General features: G+C 36.8%; 2 protein-coding genes across 2 annotated transcripts in view; one reads left to right on the forward strand and one right to left on the reverse strand.

The window, feature by feature from the left end:
- The window catches only part of LOC139123176 (bone morphogenetic protein receptor type-1B-like), a 71,490-nt gene extending 59,956 nt beyond the window's left edge, over positions 1 to 11,534 (forward strand). The window contains exons 5-10 of the mRNA XM_070689270.1: positions 1,288 to 1,423; positions 2,542 to 2,734; positions 3,768 to 4,065; positions 4,606 to 4,781; positions 5,579 to 5,709; positions 6,338 to 11,534. Of these exons, the coding sequence (XP_070545371.1) occupies positions 1,288 to 1,423; positions 2,542 to 2,734; positions 3,768 to 4,065; positions 4,606 to 4,781; positions 5,579 to 5,709; positions 6,338 to 6,460 (1,057 nt within the window). The 3' untranslated portion in view covers positions 6,461 to 11,534. The remainder of the gene's footprint in view (positions 1 to 1,287; positions 1,424 to 2,541; positions 2,735 to 3,767; positions 4,066 to 4,605; positions 4,782 to 5,578; positions 5,710 to 6,337) is intronic.
- Positions 11,535 to 11,871: 337 nt separating this feature from the next.
- On the reverse strand, positions 11,872 to 16,106 carry LOC139123177 (potassium channel subfamily K member 18-like). The gene is made up of 2 exons (XM_070689271.1): positions 15,420 to 16,106; positions 11,872 to 13,231 (listed from the first exon to the last, which is right to left on the reverse strand). The coding sequence occupies exons 1-2, from the start codon at positions 15,781 to 15,783 to the stop codon at positions 12,078 to 12,080; spliced, it is 1,518 nt and encodes a 505-aa protein (XP_070545372.1). The 5' UTR covers positions 15,784 to 16,106; the 3' UTR covers positions 11,872 to 12,077.
- Positions 16,107 to 18,014: the final 1,908 nt, after the last annotated feature.

Genomic DNA, 18,014 nt, shown 5'->3' on the forward strand with positions numbered 1-18,014 from the left:
CCTTCATGGGTAGTATTATCCGTGTGTCGTACACACCATTGCTATAATCCTCATTAAAGGGCCAGTAGCTGTATTTTTTCATGGAATTTTTTCTCTGTTTTTGTCTTTATAGTCAATGTCAACAACAGTTTCCTGTTCTATTCCCAAAAGCATGTTGAGATACACAGTATTCAGCTTGTCAGTTCAGCCAGTACATGTGTAGACTGCATTGCTATTGTTGACAAGTGAATTCTGGTCCAGACTAGAATTCAAACGTGAACAATGACAGGGCATTTTACAAGAATAGCGCTGTTTTGACAAGCTAAATACTGTGTATTTTAACATGATCTGGGGAGTGAAATAAGAACTTATAACTGATATACAAAATAAAAATAATGAAAATATCAAAAGTTACACCAAGTGACCCTTTACTGTGAGACCTCAATTCACCTGATAATTTAGTGTGCAAAATATTAAACAAACAGAATCAAGTCCTGACAAAAGAGTAAGCTGATATTGTGTTCATATTTTATCTCTTGAATTTTTTAATGGTGTCATTTCATCATCAACACCATGCTTGGAATATGCCAAATTCTGCCACCAGAGTGCGCTGTTACCAGTGCTGTTTTGATGTGGCAAACAATTGACAAAGAGTGTTGTTGAAGGCTCTATTGTACTTGCAGTGAACTGATTTCACAATTTGGATATTGTGCTGCAAGTTGTTGACCTCAAATAGATAAACATTGAAAGTGATGGCTAAAATGACAACTTATCTTGCAAATAAACCGCAATAACACTGGAAAAGGAATTTGATATGCAATAATTATCTATATTTACCTATAAAAATTGAATAAATTTTGAACCTTAATATAAACAAAGCTGTATGTTTTCATAGTAGGCATTATATTAAGTGACTTACCCCAGCCCTTTAGAGAAGCTAAATTTTCAATATCAAAGTATTGTCAACTTAAATATCATACTGCTTATTGCCTAGCATATCTGTCAGTAATATAAATGATACTTATTGTCTCAAATGAGAGTGAAACACATAGGGCATATACATATATCATGATGGTTGCTTTAAAAACAGTTTGAAGTCAGCATCTACTGTGAACCAGACCATGCCGCAAATTTGTACCAGAAAGTTGCTGCAACAAACTAAACACTAGTAAAAAAGGTAATATGAAAGAGAACCATGTCATGTGACATGATTTTGCATGTCACATGACTACATTTTACCCAATCACAAGTTCACTTCCACAGACTAGAGTTATTACCATTTCTTATTCATTGTAATACTTTCACCAGATACAAGAGGAGAGAGGAGAGAAGACGATATGATTTAGAAGTCAACAAGAATGAAGAGACGTACATAGGACCCGGTGAAACATTGAAAGATTTGATTGAACAGAGTTCAGGCAGTGGATCAGGTCTTCCTTTACTGGTAAGCTGGTTTTACGCTGATCCAAATTTTTGTGATGTCATTCTCTACAACCATTGTTTTATTACTTTGTGAAATTCGTTCATTTACTAATCAAACCACCATTATGCTCTCAATAGTGTGTTTCACTATTGCAGCGTATTTCTCTGTATACTCAATAGATGTCACTAAATGTTGTCAATGTCTATCATGTACTACGATTTCACTAGTCCCAAATCATGTATTCCCAACATCAACTTTTTTTTAACAGACCGCTTAGTCTGAAAATCAATATTTGGTTCATTGTGTAGACCCCTTATTCTTCATGTCAATGTCTTGCTAAATGTGCACCCAAGGATACAATAGAAAAAAGTTCTTAAAATTTTTGAGAAGAATGGTTTCGTGGACTGGTTTTTCAGGATGAACCATACAACTAAAATGGATGTTTCACAGATGAGCTAACCTGCAAACAACTGAGGCTTTTGTTTTTGCCCTGGTTTTGCAAAATTATGTTGTCCCGTAGAATACATCTGTAAACGCATCATTAAAAATGAACTCTGAACCACTAGACTGGACAGTAGAACCACTAGACTGGACATACAACCACAAGACTGGACAGAAGAACCACTAGATCAGACACAAGAACTATTAGACTAAACATGAGAACTGGCAAGATTAAAGATTTGTTGACACAGAAATCATTTCACATTAAACACTAGTGACCTAGGGAGTCATTAGAGTTAGGGATGACCTAGGGAGTCATTAGAGTTAGGGATGACCTAGGGAGTCATTAGAGTTAGGGATAGAGTATTACCCAGAGGCCCCCAGAAAACTCTTACGATTCATATCCAAAATGTTTGTTGTCAGTTATCTTGACATAGGCTGCAGAACCACAAGATATACTCCTGGGAACCATGGAATGTAAAGTTGATTTTTTTCACACCTGTAACTGTCCATGCTGTGTGTTTATCAAGCTGGAAATGTCATGCATTTCAATGTTAACACCGGTGGCATTACCCAAGGCATATTGAGATTCACATCAAACAACAATCCAGTCCAATCTCTCTCTTCACACATTAAAGCTCTAGTGACGTACTCATAACACAACTGCCTCCTTCACAAACTTTCTTGTCCCTCCCAAGGTTCAACGAACTATTGCCAAACAAATTCAGATGATAGCTAGCATTGGAAGTGGTAGATATGGTGAGGTTTGGAAAGCCAAATGGAGAGGAGAGAATGTTGCTGTCAAGGTTTTCTTCACCACAGAGGAAGCTAGCTGGTTCCGGGAGACAGAAATTTACCAAACAGTTTTAATGCGACATGACAATATCTTAGGTGGGTGTCAGTATCTCATGCTATCAGATTCGATGGAATGTCCTGTCTTGGAAATCTCAGAGAATAAATTTGTCAACACATCCTGTGCATCTGCTAGAGGACAGCAACTTGATAATGTTCAATGATTTTTAGGGACACGTCTTGTCCTGTGTTGAAATTTGATATCAAAGCATACCACTGAGTGGAAGTGTGTGGCATTAAGCTTATCAACAGACTGTGCTTGTGTAATGTTGTTGAAAGGAGAATTGAGTTTGGACTTGATGACAGTATAGCAGAGCCAAGTACTCTGTGATGCACTTACTGTAATGTTATTGGTCTATTCTTGTGTGTTAAAATACTAGATATTTCTCATTACTTCTTGCAGAAGAAGTTTACAATTGTTGCAAGATATGAAAAATGATCAAAAATGATATTTTATTGTAATTTTAATGTGATTTTACAAATGTTAAGAGTAAAAAAATTGATTATATTTTGTGGTTCATATTGATAAAAAATATTCATTCTTTATTTGAAAATGTGTTTGTAGTTCCAAGTGCACTGGTGTTGCTAATAGTAGAATTTACAGACTTGAGCAGAAAAACTTAAATGGGACAAAGACATATTTCACAACATTTAAACAGATGCAGCCTAAGCAAATGAGCACTTTAAACTATGGCTACTACATTTATCAGAATGTATGTTCACTTTTGCATGATATATACCTGGGTGTGTATGCTCCTGGCAAGTTCTTGAATTTGAAGCCTATTGGAAAGTTTTTGAACATGGAATTTAGTTGTTGAAAATTGATAAGCCATTTAGTTTCCAAAATCACATAATGAAATGTCATGATATCATAGCAGTGATATATAAAATCTATTAAAATTATATTGTGAAAATGTTACATGTAAAATGGTATTTTGGACCTTAAAAAGTGGAAAATTGCAGAAAAAAGTCTTTGAAAGTGCTTGAAATTTTTGTGACTTTGAGTGTAATTGACCATGCCATGTTATGAGAGTTTACCCCTGATCGGATGAATTTATTGTCTTGTATGTAGGTTTCATAGCAGCTGATATCAGAGGCACTGGATCCTGGACGCAGCTATTGTTGATCACAGATTACCACGAGAACGGTTCATTGTACGATTATTTAAAAAGCACCACGCTAGATGTATCTAACATGATACGGTTAGCGTACACAGCATCCAGCGGAATATCACACCTCCACACAGAAATCTACGGCACCCAGGGCAAACCAGCTATTGCACACAGAGACTTAAAAAGCAAAAATATATTAGTGAAAAAGAACGGTACTTGTGTTATTGCTGATATGGGTTTAGCAGTTAGATATAATAGGTGAGTTTGCAAAATACTACGGGACTTTGTTTCCAGTTGTGTCTTGAACCATTATGTGTTGTCTTAGGCAGGTAAGCAGTTGAACGCTCAACCTTAGATGACCTTTGACATGATTTGGGGATTTCATCCCCAAACATGGTTCAAAAGCTTAAAGAATGAGATAGACTTCAATCTTTTTTGACTGCTTGACAGAAGTTGTGTTGAAAAATCAGTTTGTTTTCAAAATCAGATATTTGGCACTTTGTTAGCTTGAGAGAACTGCTGCTGGGGTATAGGAATCAGTGTTCATGTATAATAAACTTTGTGTTGTGAGCAAATATGTAAGACCTGTGTCGAAGTTTTGATCCATAGTGTAAGACGAAATCTGCATTTGGTCAAAATCTTTAAATTTTTGTAATAATACTCTTCATTGTAATGAAGTACGTCAGTTCTGATGAAGCCTTTCATTTTCAGTGCAGTGGCGATATCATTTTACAATTGAGACTGAGAGGGCTTTACTGTAAAAGATAACGTCTAAATCTTATGATTGATATTTTGCAGTGAAACAAACGATATTGACATAGCACCAAATACTAGAGTTGGAACAAAGAGATATATGGCACCAGAAGTCGTAGACGACACCATAGTAACAAGTCATTTTGAAAATTTCAAGATGGCCGACATGTATTCATTTGGCCTTATTCTCTGGGAAATAGCACGGCGATGTGTTTCAGGAGGTGAGTCAAACATTACTTGAACAAAATTTATCACTTCTAGATGTGAACTTTACAAGTTATCCTTCAAAAGCAAGAAGATAGAGGGTCACTGACATCTCAAACATTTAATTGAACTTGACATTTGCAACTTATGCACAATGGATGATGTGAATTTCAAGAATAGCTAAGTCAAACCAGTCTGCAGAAGGATGCAAAAATACTTTAATTAAGATATCAAAAATCATAATTTAGTTCCCTCCAGGTTGAAACACTCTTTTTTTGCATTCAATTTTTTGTTCTTTTATAATAAGTAACAAATACACAACAACAGAATACAGAGACATTTATCATTTTTTGTAGATTTGCTCAAATCATTGTATTAAGTAGTTGAAAATTTATTTCATTAGGCATTTTTCATGCAGGGCATTGCCGACATCTCACAGATATTTTATTATATACATGTAGCCATGGTGATATGAGTAAAATGTGCCAGATTCTGCAAGAATGGAGAGAGTGATAACATCAATCAAAAAAACCAAACATGTGGTCATTAGATAGTTCCATACGTTGTTAGGTTTTATCACCTGTCAAAACTCTATATTAACATTTGAACCTGTTCTGCTTTTTTTAAGGAGAAGACATTATTTTCTGTTGTTGTAATTAACGCACTAGATGTATAAATTAGTGTCATCAATCAGATACCATGACAACTTGAAAGTAGACTCCTTTTGAGATCAGTGATAAAATTGAGATCATAACCCTATTCTGTCATCAATCACTTGAGAGATGTTTTGTTGTTTTTTTCGTCATCTTGGTAGGAATAGCAGAATCAGCTGAAGTGCCGTATTACGACTGTCTGGCGAATGACCCCAGCTTTGAAGACGTGAGGCGGGTGGTTGCCGTGGAGCGTAGGCGGCCAGCAATACCGAACAGATGGCACAGTGACGATGTAAGACGAATACCCACTGGGTGTCCATGCATAATTTATGGAAAACGTCTTTGGCACTATGCCTTCAAATCATTACTCGGGGTAACAAAAGACATCACGGAAAATTTGAATCAATTTACGCCCAAATTTATGAATAATTAGCTCGAAATGAACCAGAAGTTGTTTTTAGCCCGGTGAAACTTTTGAAGTTCAAAGGAAGATAGTTTCATTCTGTCAAAATCAGAAATATGCAATAAAAATATGTAATCAATACTTGCTATTATGTGTCACTGCTGATATTACACAGAGATCTCACGTCCAAGACTCAACGCGGATTTAACTATCAAGTAACTTTGTGTTTGACAAAGTACATGATTTTCATGTCTGCCTATTAGTGAATTTCTTGAAAGGGACAGAGTTGCCCATTTTTCATGAATTTTGTTTGATACGAGATACTACTTATATTGTTCGACATGTTGAAAGATACTGAATGAATGGGTGACCATGTATATATTTGACGCCGGTTTCAGACAAATTAAATGAAACTAGCGCGAAAATGAATTAATGGTCATGACCATTAATTCATTTTCGTGATGGTTTCATTCTATTAGCCAATCTTTTGTGAACATTTTGCTGTGATCTCTTTCAGTGTTTGCGGACGATGGCAAAGCTGATGCAAGAATGCTGGCATCATACACCTGCAGCTAGACTGACTGCACTTCGAGTCAAGAAAACTATCGGCAGAATGCAAGAAGAAGAACTGAAAATCTAAACCCGATGGCCCTCCCTGATCACTTTCCCTTTTGTATATAAATCACAAAATGCCAGAGGCTGACTTCGCCGATACCAAGTCCCACAACGTCATTCCTGGCAGCGTGAATTGTCAAAGTCGACACCAAGACGTGCTCTTCGTCAGGAAGAGACAAGTACCGGATACTGCTTCCGGGGGACTTTACAAAGTAAGCCTTGTAAGATGAGTGAGTATTAAAAGATGAACAGACTTTTTTGTTTAAAAAGAGTAAGTCACCAGCCTTACCTGGTGTGGATTATTGATAAAAAGGAAATATTAAATAGAACTGTACATATATCAGTAGATCCACTGGGTACATCAGTTTTCAGTATTTTTTATACACATAATCACCAAGTTGGTATAATACATAATTATCTCTTGAGTTTATTAATTCAGATGCTATGTAAATTTGTAGAGGGACACCATAAAAAAAATGTTTCTGTTTTCAGAAACTGGCTTATTCAGATCTCAGGTTGTGATCTTTTGTCCTTCGTATATGAAGTTTTGTAAGTCTTTCTTTTCTCAGAAAATGTATAACTGATTGGTTTGATTATTTTAATTCAGGATATAATGAGACACATTTTCATTTCATACACGCTTTCTTACATGTTATTTAAATGAATTCTGGGGCAAGAAGCACACCAAAACAGAGGCACGTCACAGTGTCAAGTAAGGCGACTGAAACTGTCAAACTCACCACTGAGGGCGCTGGAGAGGCAAAACCATTGCTCTACTTGTTGGCATCATTCTGCAAAGACCTTACTTATGTCATTTAACCCTTTCAGGCCTGACTTTCTGGTAACTTACCTGAGCTTCTCTTGTGTATAGGGGTTTAGGCCTGAGAGGGGTAAGATCAAACTTATTTACAGAAAACATTGTAACTGTTGTTTAGGTTAGAATGATGCGGGTCTCTTGTGAAATATGTAAACAAGTGGATAGAGGGACTGTGTTATAATTCTTGCATACTGACCATACATCATTTTCAGCTATGATTGGCATGGTAAAGGTCAACAGTCACCTGTAGTCAGTGGATTAGAACAGCTAAATCTTTATCAAGTTTTGTTTTTTGGCCGTGCACCTGAAGAACATTTGGACCAATATACTGTATGAAACAATCGGGTCTTCATTTGGCCCTACCCTGGTGAATAATGGTGGACCCTTAATGATTACACTGATTTGTAAAATTGTTTAGTATTGGCCCACTGTTCTACAGTATTGCACAAATGGCAAAGGCACATTTTATATGAATTATGATCATATCTCAATTCTGTAACAATATTGGTAAATTTTACAAATGCTGCTATCATATAATAGCTTACTTTAACGATGTTAATTGATTTTAAGTAGGATATTATTTTTTAAGGACGCATGACTACTTAACCAACCTATAGAAATCATGTTAAGGTGCTTAATTTAATGTGACTTTTGACATATTTATTTCATGTGTTTGTTTTGTTGTTGTTTGTTTTTTATCTTTTATTTTTTTCATCAGACTCTGTTACTGTACATAGTAGCTGTTTTTACTGAATGGCTGTCATCGTTTTTGTTGGTTTTCTCCCCTCGTTAGACGATTGCACTTGACTTTGTGATTTGGCACAGTGAAATGTCACACAACAGTGATGTGTTGTCAGTGAGGAAAGCAGCTCAATAGTGGCCAGGCATTGTTTTCTGAGCGCATTCTCAGCCTAATAATATCAGTGATATGTGAGCTTCAACTGAATGTATTTTGTGTGAACTGTTACAGAGTCATTTTAGTTGAAATGGCTGCATGACAACTGTATAATACCATGTACACTGTTTAGTCCCTATTCCCAGCATACAGGTCAATAATTACTATTGATAACAATGGGATTGAGCAAAACCGGGATGGTGAAAAGGTTAACCCTTAATCTACCATGGTTTTGTCCAAACCCATTGTTACCAATTGTGAATATTGTCCTTTTGACATGGAGTTAGTGGTCAACAGGGTTATGAACACATGGTTGTCAAGGGTCGTAGGTCACCAGATGTGCAAGTGCAAAACGTGAACCCATGTTTGTCAGGCACATTTGCAGGGAATGCCAGTGAATTTAATGCAAATTCTTGTTGTGGATTCAGGGGATACAACATACTTGCACAATTCTGATGACTGCTGCCTTTAACTCATATGTCATCATGAAAATTCAAACTGCCAAATCAATGTGTAACTTCAAAGTTTCATCTTTACTCCTCTTTATTTTTTATGTTGTACAAGGCTTGTTTTTGAAAATAAGTATCTTCTAAAACTTATGTGTGAATGTCTGTATCTTATCCTGTGTTGCTATCATTGGTTGGCATTTTTGCTTTGTGAAATTTGCAAATTTTAAATTTAGGTCAAAAGGAAAGCAGTTAAATTGTACAATAAATAAGAAGTTCTGGCAGCCTATGCTTGTCTGACGAAGATGACAAAAAATTTGTGCTCATACTTTCATTTGAATTTTGACAAATGGGCAAATTTTACAATCAGCAAGACAATTGCAGATAACCAAAGTAAAAAAATTCTATGGTATCACAACAGGACAGGCTTTTACGTTCATGAACATCATTCATCATGGCTATGCAGTGTCAACCAAGTGTGTGTTGTCTCTGGTGACCTCTACTTTGTAACAGTGATGCTGATTGGTTAGTTAAATTTTATACAAGTCAATAGACCAATAATACACTGTTTCTGAGTACCAGAGTTTGGAAAAACAAATTCAACTCAAAAATGTCATTTCACATGGCAGTAGTACATGTTGGAAACAAGATTTTAACCGTAGTTGTGTAATGCGATGAGTTTGCACAGACTGCCATTCTGATTTTATAGTGATCAGATTACCTTGCTGCAAAAAATCTCTCTGAATATTTGAATTGTACACAATTGGCAATAATTAGACAAAATATCAAGCACTACTTAAAACCATGCGTTGATGTAGCATAGAATTTATGGAAAATGCTTCAAAATATTTAAAAAGCAGAAGTGACATTTTGAGGGGAGAAACGAGACTCTTTCAAGTCTTTGTCAGGCAAATATTTTGTTTGTTGTCTGGAATAATTTTGTACCTTCTACAGATTTATGTAAAACTACAAACTCTCTTCCATATCCTTTGTTGTTTCAAATGTAGGCATTTTGTAGGCGTTCTTGTATTTGCTTACATAGAGAGCAGTTTTGTAAAGTTTTGGCGCGTCCAGTTGATGTAATTGCGTATTTTTCTATAGATCACTTTATTTTCATACAAGTGTTGTAATAAAACTTGCAAAACTATTAACTTGAGGTTTAAAATGAGCGGGGATTTTAGGAGGGGGATGGTGATTGGTCAGATTTAAAAAAATGCACCTGTGTATGTCCCTGCCGCCAGATGTGTTTTTTTAGAAGTTGCTACAATTTAACAAAGGTTTGTCACTTGTTACAGTTTATCTAAAGTGTGCCACTTTGCTACATTTTACCCCTACTTTGCTGTAGCTACCATGTCACAATCTCATACAAATCATGTTCATCTTTTGTATACTAGGGTTTCCACAACAAAATTATCACAGTTTTGCCAACTCTCATTTTGTGCATGTTGCCATCCATTTGGAAAAGAGAACAATGTTGTGTAATCAGTAGGGAAACATGATAGAATTGTTTGTGGCTGTAGTAAGAGATAACACTGACTTTCGTCTACTCACAGATGTGGTGCCTTTAATTAACATATATTTGCATATTTAGCATAATTGCACATGGTACTAACCTGGTAGATATTTTGCTGCAATTTAGAAAGTTGAAGGTATTGTCAATCACAACACATGTTAATGCATGTACAGTTTACAGTGCAAACTTATCATGTACCTTCTAACTTTCTGAGAGACATTATTTTCTTTAGTGCAAGAATTGTGTACTGGCATACTGGTCTTTGTAAATACAATACGTTGATAATGAGAATAACAAAAACTGGAAACGTTTCCAGTTTTCTGTTTGATGTTGCGTAGTTTTTAATGCTGCGGTACTTTTAAAAAATATTTTACTGTTTTTAAATATGCAACCTTTTATGTGAGCTCTTGTGGCTATGCAAATTTTACGCTTCCGCCTGATTGTATTTGAGGCCTTTTTAGTTTAATGATCTCTTAGTAGCTGCTTTGCTGTTCATGTGAGTTCTGTAGTCTCCAATCTTACCAGCCAAGTTTGTGAATCAAAAAACATTAGCAGGGTGAACATTCCATTTACTATAGATTTGTTTTTATTTGACAGTAAAATTTGTTTTTTCACTTTTACATGTCGTAAGAGAGAATGGTCATATCACTTTATTGCTTGTAGGGTTTCCAGTGTTTCATTGCACATCATTGTGTTTAACAAAATCTCTCGCTGAGATGACAGGAAATGTCAGGCATTGGATATTTGTGAAGGTGGACACCATCCTTTCAAATGTTACAACATTTCTAAGACGACTAGATTTTATGACCAAGTATCTACATTGCTTCACCCTTTCACCACAGTGGTTTGAACCATTTTCATTGTTTTCTTGGGTCAAGTTGGACCTCTAGACAGGGAAATAGGGGTGGAAGTGTTGACCATCAGCAGGTGTGAAAATGTACACCATGCTCTTTCCAAGTATTAATATTGTCCCATATGAAGATAGCTTCAGCAAATTATCATCTCCTTCCTGTGCTAATTTTCTCCCAACCCATTCCTTTCTTTTGAGCTCACATGGACATAATTGTGCTTCCTGATTTTTTATACAGTCAAAATTGTTTGCTTTGCGCTTTTAGAGAAAAATATTTTTTATGGCATTTATTGTAAAATATTTACTCCCTATACAAAGCCATGTAACAGTATGTATATTTCCCTGACAGATTCTCAAAATGGCATGCCCCCCTGTTTAATTAGTAGCTATGGTATCCATGTATAGAAAATGAATTTCTATGTATGGATTTGACCTTGCAACTTTTATGTGTAGCCTGGGAGGAGGCCATTTGAGTATGTGTCCAGTGTACTTAATACAACTTGTATTTGATTGAAATACTCAACTGTCTTTTGTTTTATGAAAGTTTTTCAATAAAAATGAAACTAAACTTGTGGAAAGTTTCATGCATGTTTGCGTATTTCATCAAAAATACTATTCAATAGGCCTGTTATCACATAGCACTCAGTATAGGGCAAAGTATTCCCTGCCAAAACTTTCATCACAAACATGATAAAAACAAACATTCTGAAATATATACGTCCTATCGTAGAGGGCGCTGACTGATGCAGGACATGTGGCGCAAACGTACACCTTGCTACTTCCAAGTATGTATATGGCTATCTATCTACCTTTGCCAAGTATGTCTTGTGTAGTCCATTTTCTCTCTTCCATCATCTATCATTTTCTGCCTTCGTGCTTAAAAAAAACAACCATGTTATCAATTTGTTGTTTATTAAACAATTGTTCATGATGAAAATAGCTTACAGAAAAGTGCACTCTCTAAATTGCTCTCTCTAATCTTTGTGACTAATTTGTTCCACCGATCACCAACGGGGGGTTGGGTATTATCCTGACCAAATAAATTGTTAGCAGCTCATATGGTAACCCGTCTTTCACCTTATGAGCTGCAACTAGTTATGTGGTCAGAGTGATAACGCCCTCTACAAACTGCTGTGTTTTAGCAAACGTTTGCCGACGGCAATGATTCTGACTTGCGTTAGATCCAAGCATGTTGACAGCAACGCCATGCCGCAAAAAATATAAGCTGTTAAGAGAAGGCAGGTAAAAACTCGGACATACTCCGGATCGTTCGAAGATATGTGTAGTTCGACATCACCAAACCCGATCGTTGTCAAGGTGATGACACAGAAGTACGTCGCAGTGAGAAATGACCATCCCTGCGTCAGATGGAACACTAACGCCCCGAGAAGTACGTATCCGAACAACATTGACGCAAGAATCGTTACAGGAACATCGTCAGACTTTTTAGATTTCTCCTCTACTTCACCGTTCAGTAACTTTGTGCAGCTTTCTGTCTGTGTGTGCACTGTTCGTTCGCGTTTAGCGGACTTTGGCAAATTCGTCTGAGAAATGGTAGGAGTGTATATTGCAAATATCTCAGAACTGGTACGCCGCTCTGTCCGAGGAATCCACGATTTACATGCAACGTCTACCTCAACACTGGTGGTGTCGCTGTTTTCAAGCGGTAAATCTGATCCAGCATCAATCACAGAAAACTTGGCAAGCGACAGTTCCGTACGACTACGAGTGATGGAGTCTACGTTCCAAGTCATTTCAACGCATTGCATTTCAGATTCGCATTGATAATCTTCTGGTTGAAGGGGCCAAACTCCATTGATCTCAGTTTTCGCTTTGTAACGATTTCCTTTAGTGTGCTCACAATATTTCCAACTTAAACATATGTTATCAGACACTCCGGATATCTCTTGTTTCTCCTTATCTGTGGTACAATCAATTCTATCTCGTTGTTTCGACCATTGAGGTAATCTAGTTTTAGCTCCATTTTTGCAGTTAAACTGATCAGCATTAGGGGGCCGTGATTTTCCTCTCAATGTCCAATTGTCACCATATTCCTTCACAGCTTTACGTCTGACCTGTCCCTTGTCGGCGCCGTTTTCTTCTTTGCCGTATTTACACAATTTCTTCCTAACCATGGCAACTGAGACCTTGGTCGCGCGACCCATCTGATGTCCGATTCTCGAAAGGAAGATAAGATTCAGAGGTATACCGATGAGGGCGTAGAACAGACAAAAATACCGACCGGACGTTCCGAGGGGAACCATATAGCCGTAACCTGAAAAGGTAAAAATAAGTGAAAAATTGGGGCAGCATTTGAAACAGTTACAAGAGAAACTTTCCCGACTGAAATATCACCACATCTTTCATGTAAAATAACCCAAATGCAAGACCGTAATCTCCTATTTTCGGAGTCCTCGTTTACTTGCAAGTCGATAAAAGACAAAGACTATTCTAATACTGTTTTAACAGTATATTTATTTTGGTCAGCGGCTGATGTACCAACAAAGTAGTACTTTGTATTTTCCATTTGTATCAAATATTGAACGTGATGATTCAACACAAAAATATAAATAAAAAGTGGGCGAAACTCAGAATTTGAGTGTATGTTTTTTAATTTGTCTGTGAAAATCCGCGCAGACTTCACTCCGATGCGTTCGTGGCAGTGACCGAGACCTATGACCCAACACTTCACCAAATAGCATTGGACACTTGCTTCTATCTCCATGCTGTGGATTAAATGATATGAATACACGATAGTTTACTAGTGTTTTAAGCTTCTTTTTGTTCACCGACTTCTTCAACGGTCAAAGTTTTAACGCGTGCACAGTACCCCACGGAACTTTTGATGTGTATAAATGTCAATAATATATAGAAGTTTACGCATCGCCGACATTGAGAGAGAGAGAGAGAGAGAGAGAGAGAGAGAGAGAGAGAGAGAGAGAGAGAGAGAGCGCTGCCGGCTACCTGTTATTCAGATTCTTCCGATAACATGGATCAGCCCCGTAAAGTAACTTTCAAAGGAAAGTATTCAAGGACAACAAGAAGGACACAACACTCATATTAAAAAGCTTCAATTGATGTAAATGTCCCCTATATTTTGAACGTGTCACGTCATGGTATAGACTTTCACGTTTTGATTGCTATGCCGCCAGGGTACCAGCACCTTTTGAAACGCTAAAATATGTACAAACGATATGCATTTATGCATTCATTCAATCCGCCAGTAATTATTATAGCCAAAACATGGGACTATTTGCCCTAGGGTAGGTGACCATTTGCCCAACGTCAGGTGGTCAAAGATTCTCCTGCCTCGAGGGTATATAGTCCCTTGTTTGGATATATTTTTTTTACTACAGTGCGGTTCGTGACGTCATGGACGAGTTACCATTGAATCATATGGAGCCTATGGCGGCATGTAATAAAGAACCCTCCGAGCCTTATGATGGATTACGTCATGATATTAAATTAGTGAATCAACCAAGGCTGTACATATCACAGTTAACAATCTAAATTAAAACAGGGGCGTTTTAACGTAAAATTGATGACAGTTTACTTGAAATTGTAACAATTGATTGATTTAAAGCTAGGCCATTATAAAACTTTCACGACAGAGTTACAAACACTGTAAAACACATGTGCACCGTAAACCAATGATAATTGTTAAAGTCTCCAATTAATTAAACAGCGACCTGCGGTAAAACTAATGCAGCGTGTGGGTGGAAAGCCAAAGAGAAATCAGTTAAGACCTAGACTTGACTTGACTAGACTAGGACTAGACTTGACCAGACTAAACTAGACCAAACTACACTAGACTAGACAAGTGACTAGAAAAATCTCGAAGCCCTAAACACCCTAATTTTTTGTATTATAACGTGTATCGAAAACGGCTCAAAGCTTTGATAGATAATAGTTTCAAGTGAACTGAGTGTATTGTTTTTACAAACTTTTAAAGGTCTTTCTCCGACCAAGGTAAATCCACTTTCTTTCATTCGACCGCCAGCAACAATATTAGACCGAGCAATGTATCACTGTTTTATGTTTATGATGTCAAAATCAATCAAGGTATGGTTCAAAATGAAATTAAAGTCAAGTTTCCATCATGTTGAGTGAATAATGCCTATTTTTTCAGCCGTTCTGAGAATGTTTACATTTGCGTTTTTTAGGATATGCCTCTTACCAAATGTTATAAGCCAGAGTCATCACATACAACGGTAAAATAATAATATAATACATACTAGAAAAGAACTGGGCAATTTCAAGAAATGGTTACCAGAGGTACTTTGATCAAGTAAATACATAATGTATATATTTTCAACAAATTCACAAGTTGGAATAGAAAAGTGAAGATTGTAACTCTCCACTCCCCCGGTCCGTGCAGGATTTCAACTCGTCACTGATTTTAACTTTCCACTACTAATTATCTCTCTTTAAAACGCAAAGAAAATTAGCCACTTTTCACTCACCAATTGTAGTAATGACGGTCACACAGAAAAAGCCAGCAGTCAGGAGACTCCAATCCTGGTACAAGAATCTGTGATGACGTAGTTCCACCAGTTCATGATAGTGTTCTAAAAGCTCCAACATATGTTCGAGGCGATCAGAGGTGTGGTTGACGCAAACCCTATCCAGGACTTGCAACATGGTGGAATTAATGGCATCCTGTGTCGCTGACATCCATCTACTGTAGTGTGAGCCCTCGATATAGCTGAAGACAGCGGCACCCAATGTGATGTATGACACCACCAAGACGGCCAACATCAAGCAGATACCGCTATCACTGAATAACCAGGAACGCCAGTTGTTGCTCGATCTCTTCATTGCTGCCATGTTGGAGGCAAAACAGCTTAAGGTCGACGTTCTTGAATACTTGGGGAAAATTCAAGGGCATTAACTACCCTTCGAAATGATCGCTACCTACCCTTGTATATTACGAGAATGGTGTAATATGGCCATAAATAGTGTCAAACCATATACACGTTCTCTCGGCTAATTAATGGATGCGGCAAGTTCAATGTCTGTGATGTGGTAATTTTGATAGTATAACATTCTTGTCGATAAACGTTTGATGATATTCATCAGAGAGAGAGAGAGAGAGAGAGAGAGAGAGAGAGAGAGAGAGAGAGGTGTCAAGGAGAGCTGGTTCCTCTACTGCCCTTCAATAATTTGCAAATTATCAATTTAATTCACACGTCTGTGTCGATGTACGTCAGTACGGTCACGTGTTGAATGATTAATATTGATATTTAATGTATTTACGTCATTGATACCTAAGTATCAAGGATAAAGATAGAAACTTTTATTAGTGACATCTAGTGTCAAGGCGGTAAAGTGAATTCTTATAATCAATATCTAAATTCCAGACAGGACCCTGGGACGATTACATAAGGGAAATGTTGTATAACGATGATGTCACCTATGCAGATCATGTAAAATTTTATATGATCAATGTCCTATCAGAGAAAGTTTAGTAATGTATTTCTTGAAGGGAAGAATATTTTAATTATTGTAGCCAATCAGGAAATACTAGTTGATTAGTGATTGGAAGATTAACTAATTTAATCTAATTAGGATGTTATGATTTCTTTTTAAAAAGCGATCATCACCCACTTTTTTCAGTCGGAAATAGCTGGGCATTCTGATGTGTAAACTTTACACTTCAGTAATAAACCACCACCATTGATATCAAACAACTCTGTGAGTCTCTACTCTGTCAAAGATCTCGAAGTACCTCTTAGCAGTGAGTATACTCCCCAGACCGGTGAGTTACGAACACAACAGACTCTCTGTGGGGAAAATTAAATTTTCGATTTTAACAAAAATGATCAGGCGAGCACTTTTCTAACTCCATGAGGTGCAAAATTAATCTCCACAAGTGGTAGACCGATTAAGTATTGAACAAAATTAAGAAGTTATAGAGACAATGAAGAGATTAAATGACATGCGTAGAAAGACGATCATAATACTTTTTTGACATGTATAGCGTAGGTCACTTAGGGAAAGTATTTGCATATTGTAATGACGCCCTCTAGTGATCCATAAGTGAACTAATATCAATATTCAGAATAAACATAGGTGTCATAATTGGTTGGCCACGGACTCCAAATTGTAAAGAGTAGATATTCACGCGATCTTGAAGTATGGAAAAAGTACACAATCATCTATAAAGGGATAGGCACATTATTGTGTTATCATCTAGGAAATACTACGAGTTGGAGTGGGTCTACAATGGAAAATTCACACTTTTGGTCAGGAGATTATGAAATAACACGGCCTTGATGTTTACAAGCTTCTGACCAAAAGTGTGTGAACCAATATCAACGAGTATGTGTGATATTTGCGATTTATACCACGAATATTATTAAGTTTAATATACTCTCACTGGCACATCCCAGTAAATGGCCACACAAACGATCAGTGCTAATTTACATATGAATCAGAGTTGGCTTGAGAAAAAAAACATCTGCTTTATGGGCAATACTTTACTCGGATTGGTCAATTAAAATAGTTACACCTGCTTTTATTAACTATCTGTACCCGTGGGTAGGTCTCCATTTTATTTGAGTCGAAGCTTTAGTGAAGAATGGACGTGATGTACTTCTCAAATATTTCCGAAGGCAAACATAACAGTGGCGTTGACCGGTAAGTGTTCCAATCAATCTGATTAAAATCAGATGTAGAGTACGGCGACATCTATACTTACGCGGTATTCTCTTGCTGTAGCCTCGATAATACCACGTAAGTATAGACGTCACCGTACTCTACATCTGATTTTCATCATATTGGTGTCCCAATTGAACATTTCACAGTTTGATACTGTCACTATAAAACAAGACTTGCAGGTGGATTTTAATCTTTCAAGAGCACATGAACTGTACGTTTTGCTGGACCATCGAGCGTAGAGAAAAGCTGAAATTTGACATTGACGTGCATCAGGAAATACTAGGAAATTTGTATATATATATATATATATATATATATATATATATATATATATATATATATATATATATATATATATATATCGAAGTATATAGATGTCCTCGTGGGAAATTACAGTG

This window comes from Ptychodera flava, chromosome 22 (assembly GCF_041260155.1).
Source record: "Ptychodera flava strain L36383 chromosome 22, AS_Pfla_20210202, whole genome shotgun sequence".
Taxonomy (NCBI): Eukaryota; Metazoa; Hemichordata; class Enteropneusta; family Ptychoderidae; genus Ptychodera; species Ptychodera flava.

Bases quoted from the DNA above. Each gene is read 5' to 3' on its own strand.
- LOC139123177 (XM_070689271.1), bottom strand. From the start codon at position 15,783: ATGGCAGCAATGAAGAGATCGAGCAACAACTGGCGTTCCTGGTTATTC. The intron at 13,232-15,419 runs GTGAGTGAAAAG...TTACCTTTTCAG, and splicing joins GACCGTCATTACTACAATTG to GTTACGGCTATATGGTTCCC.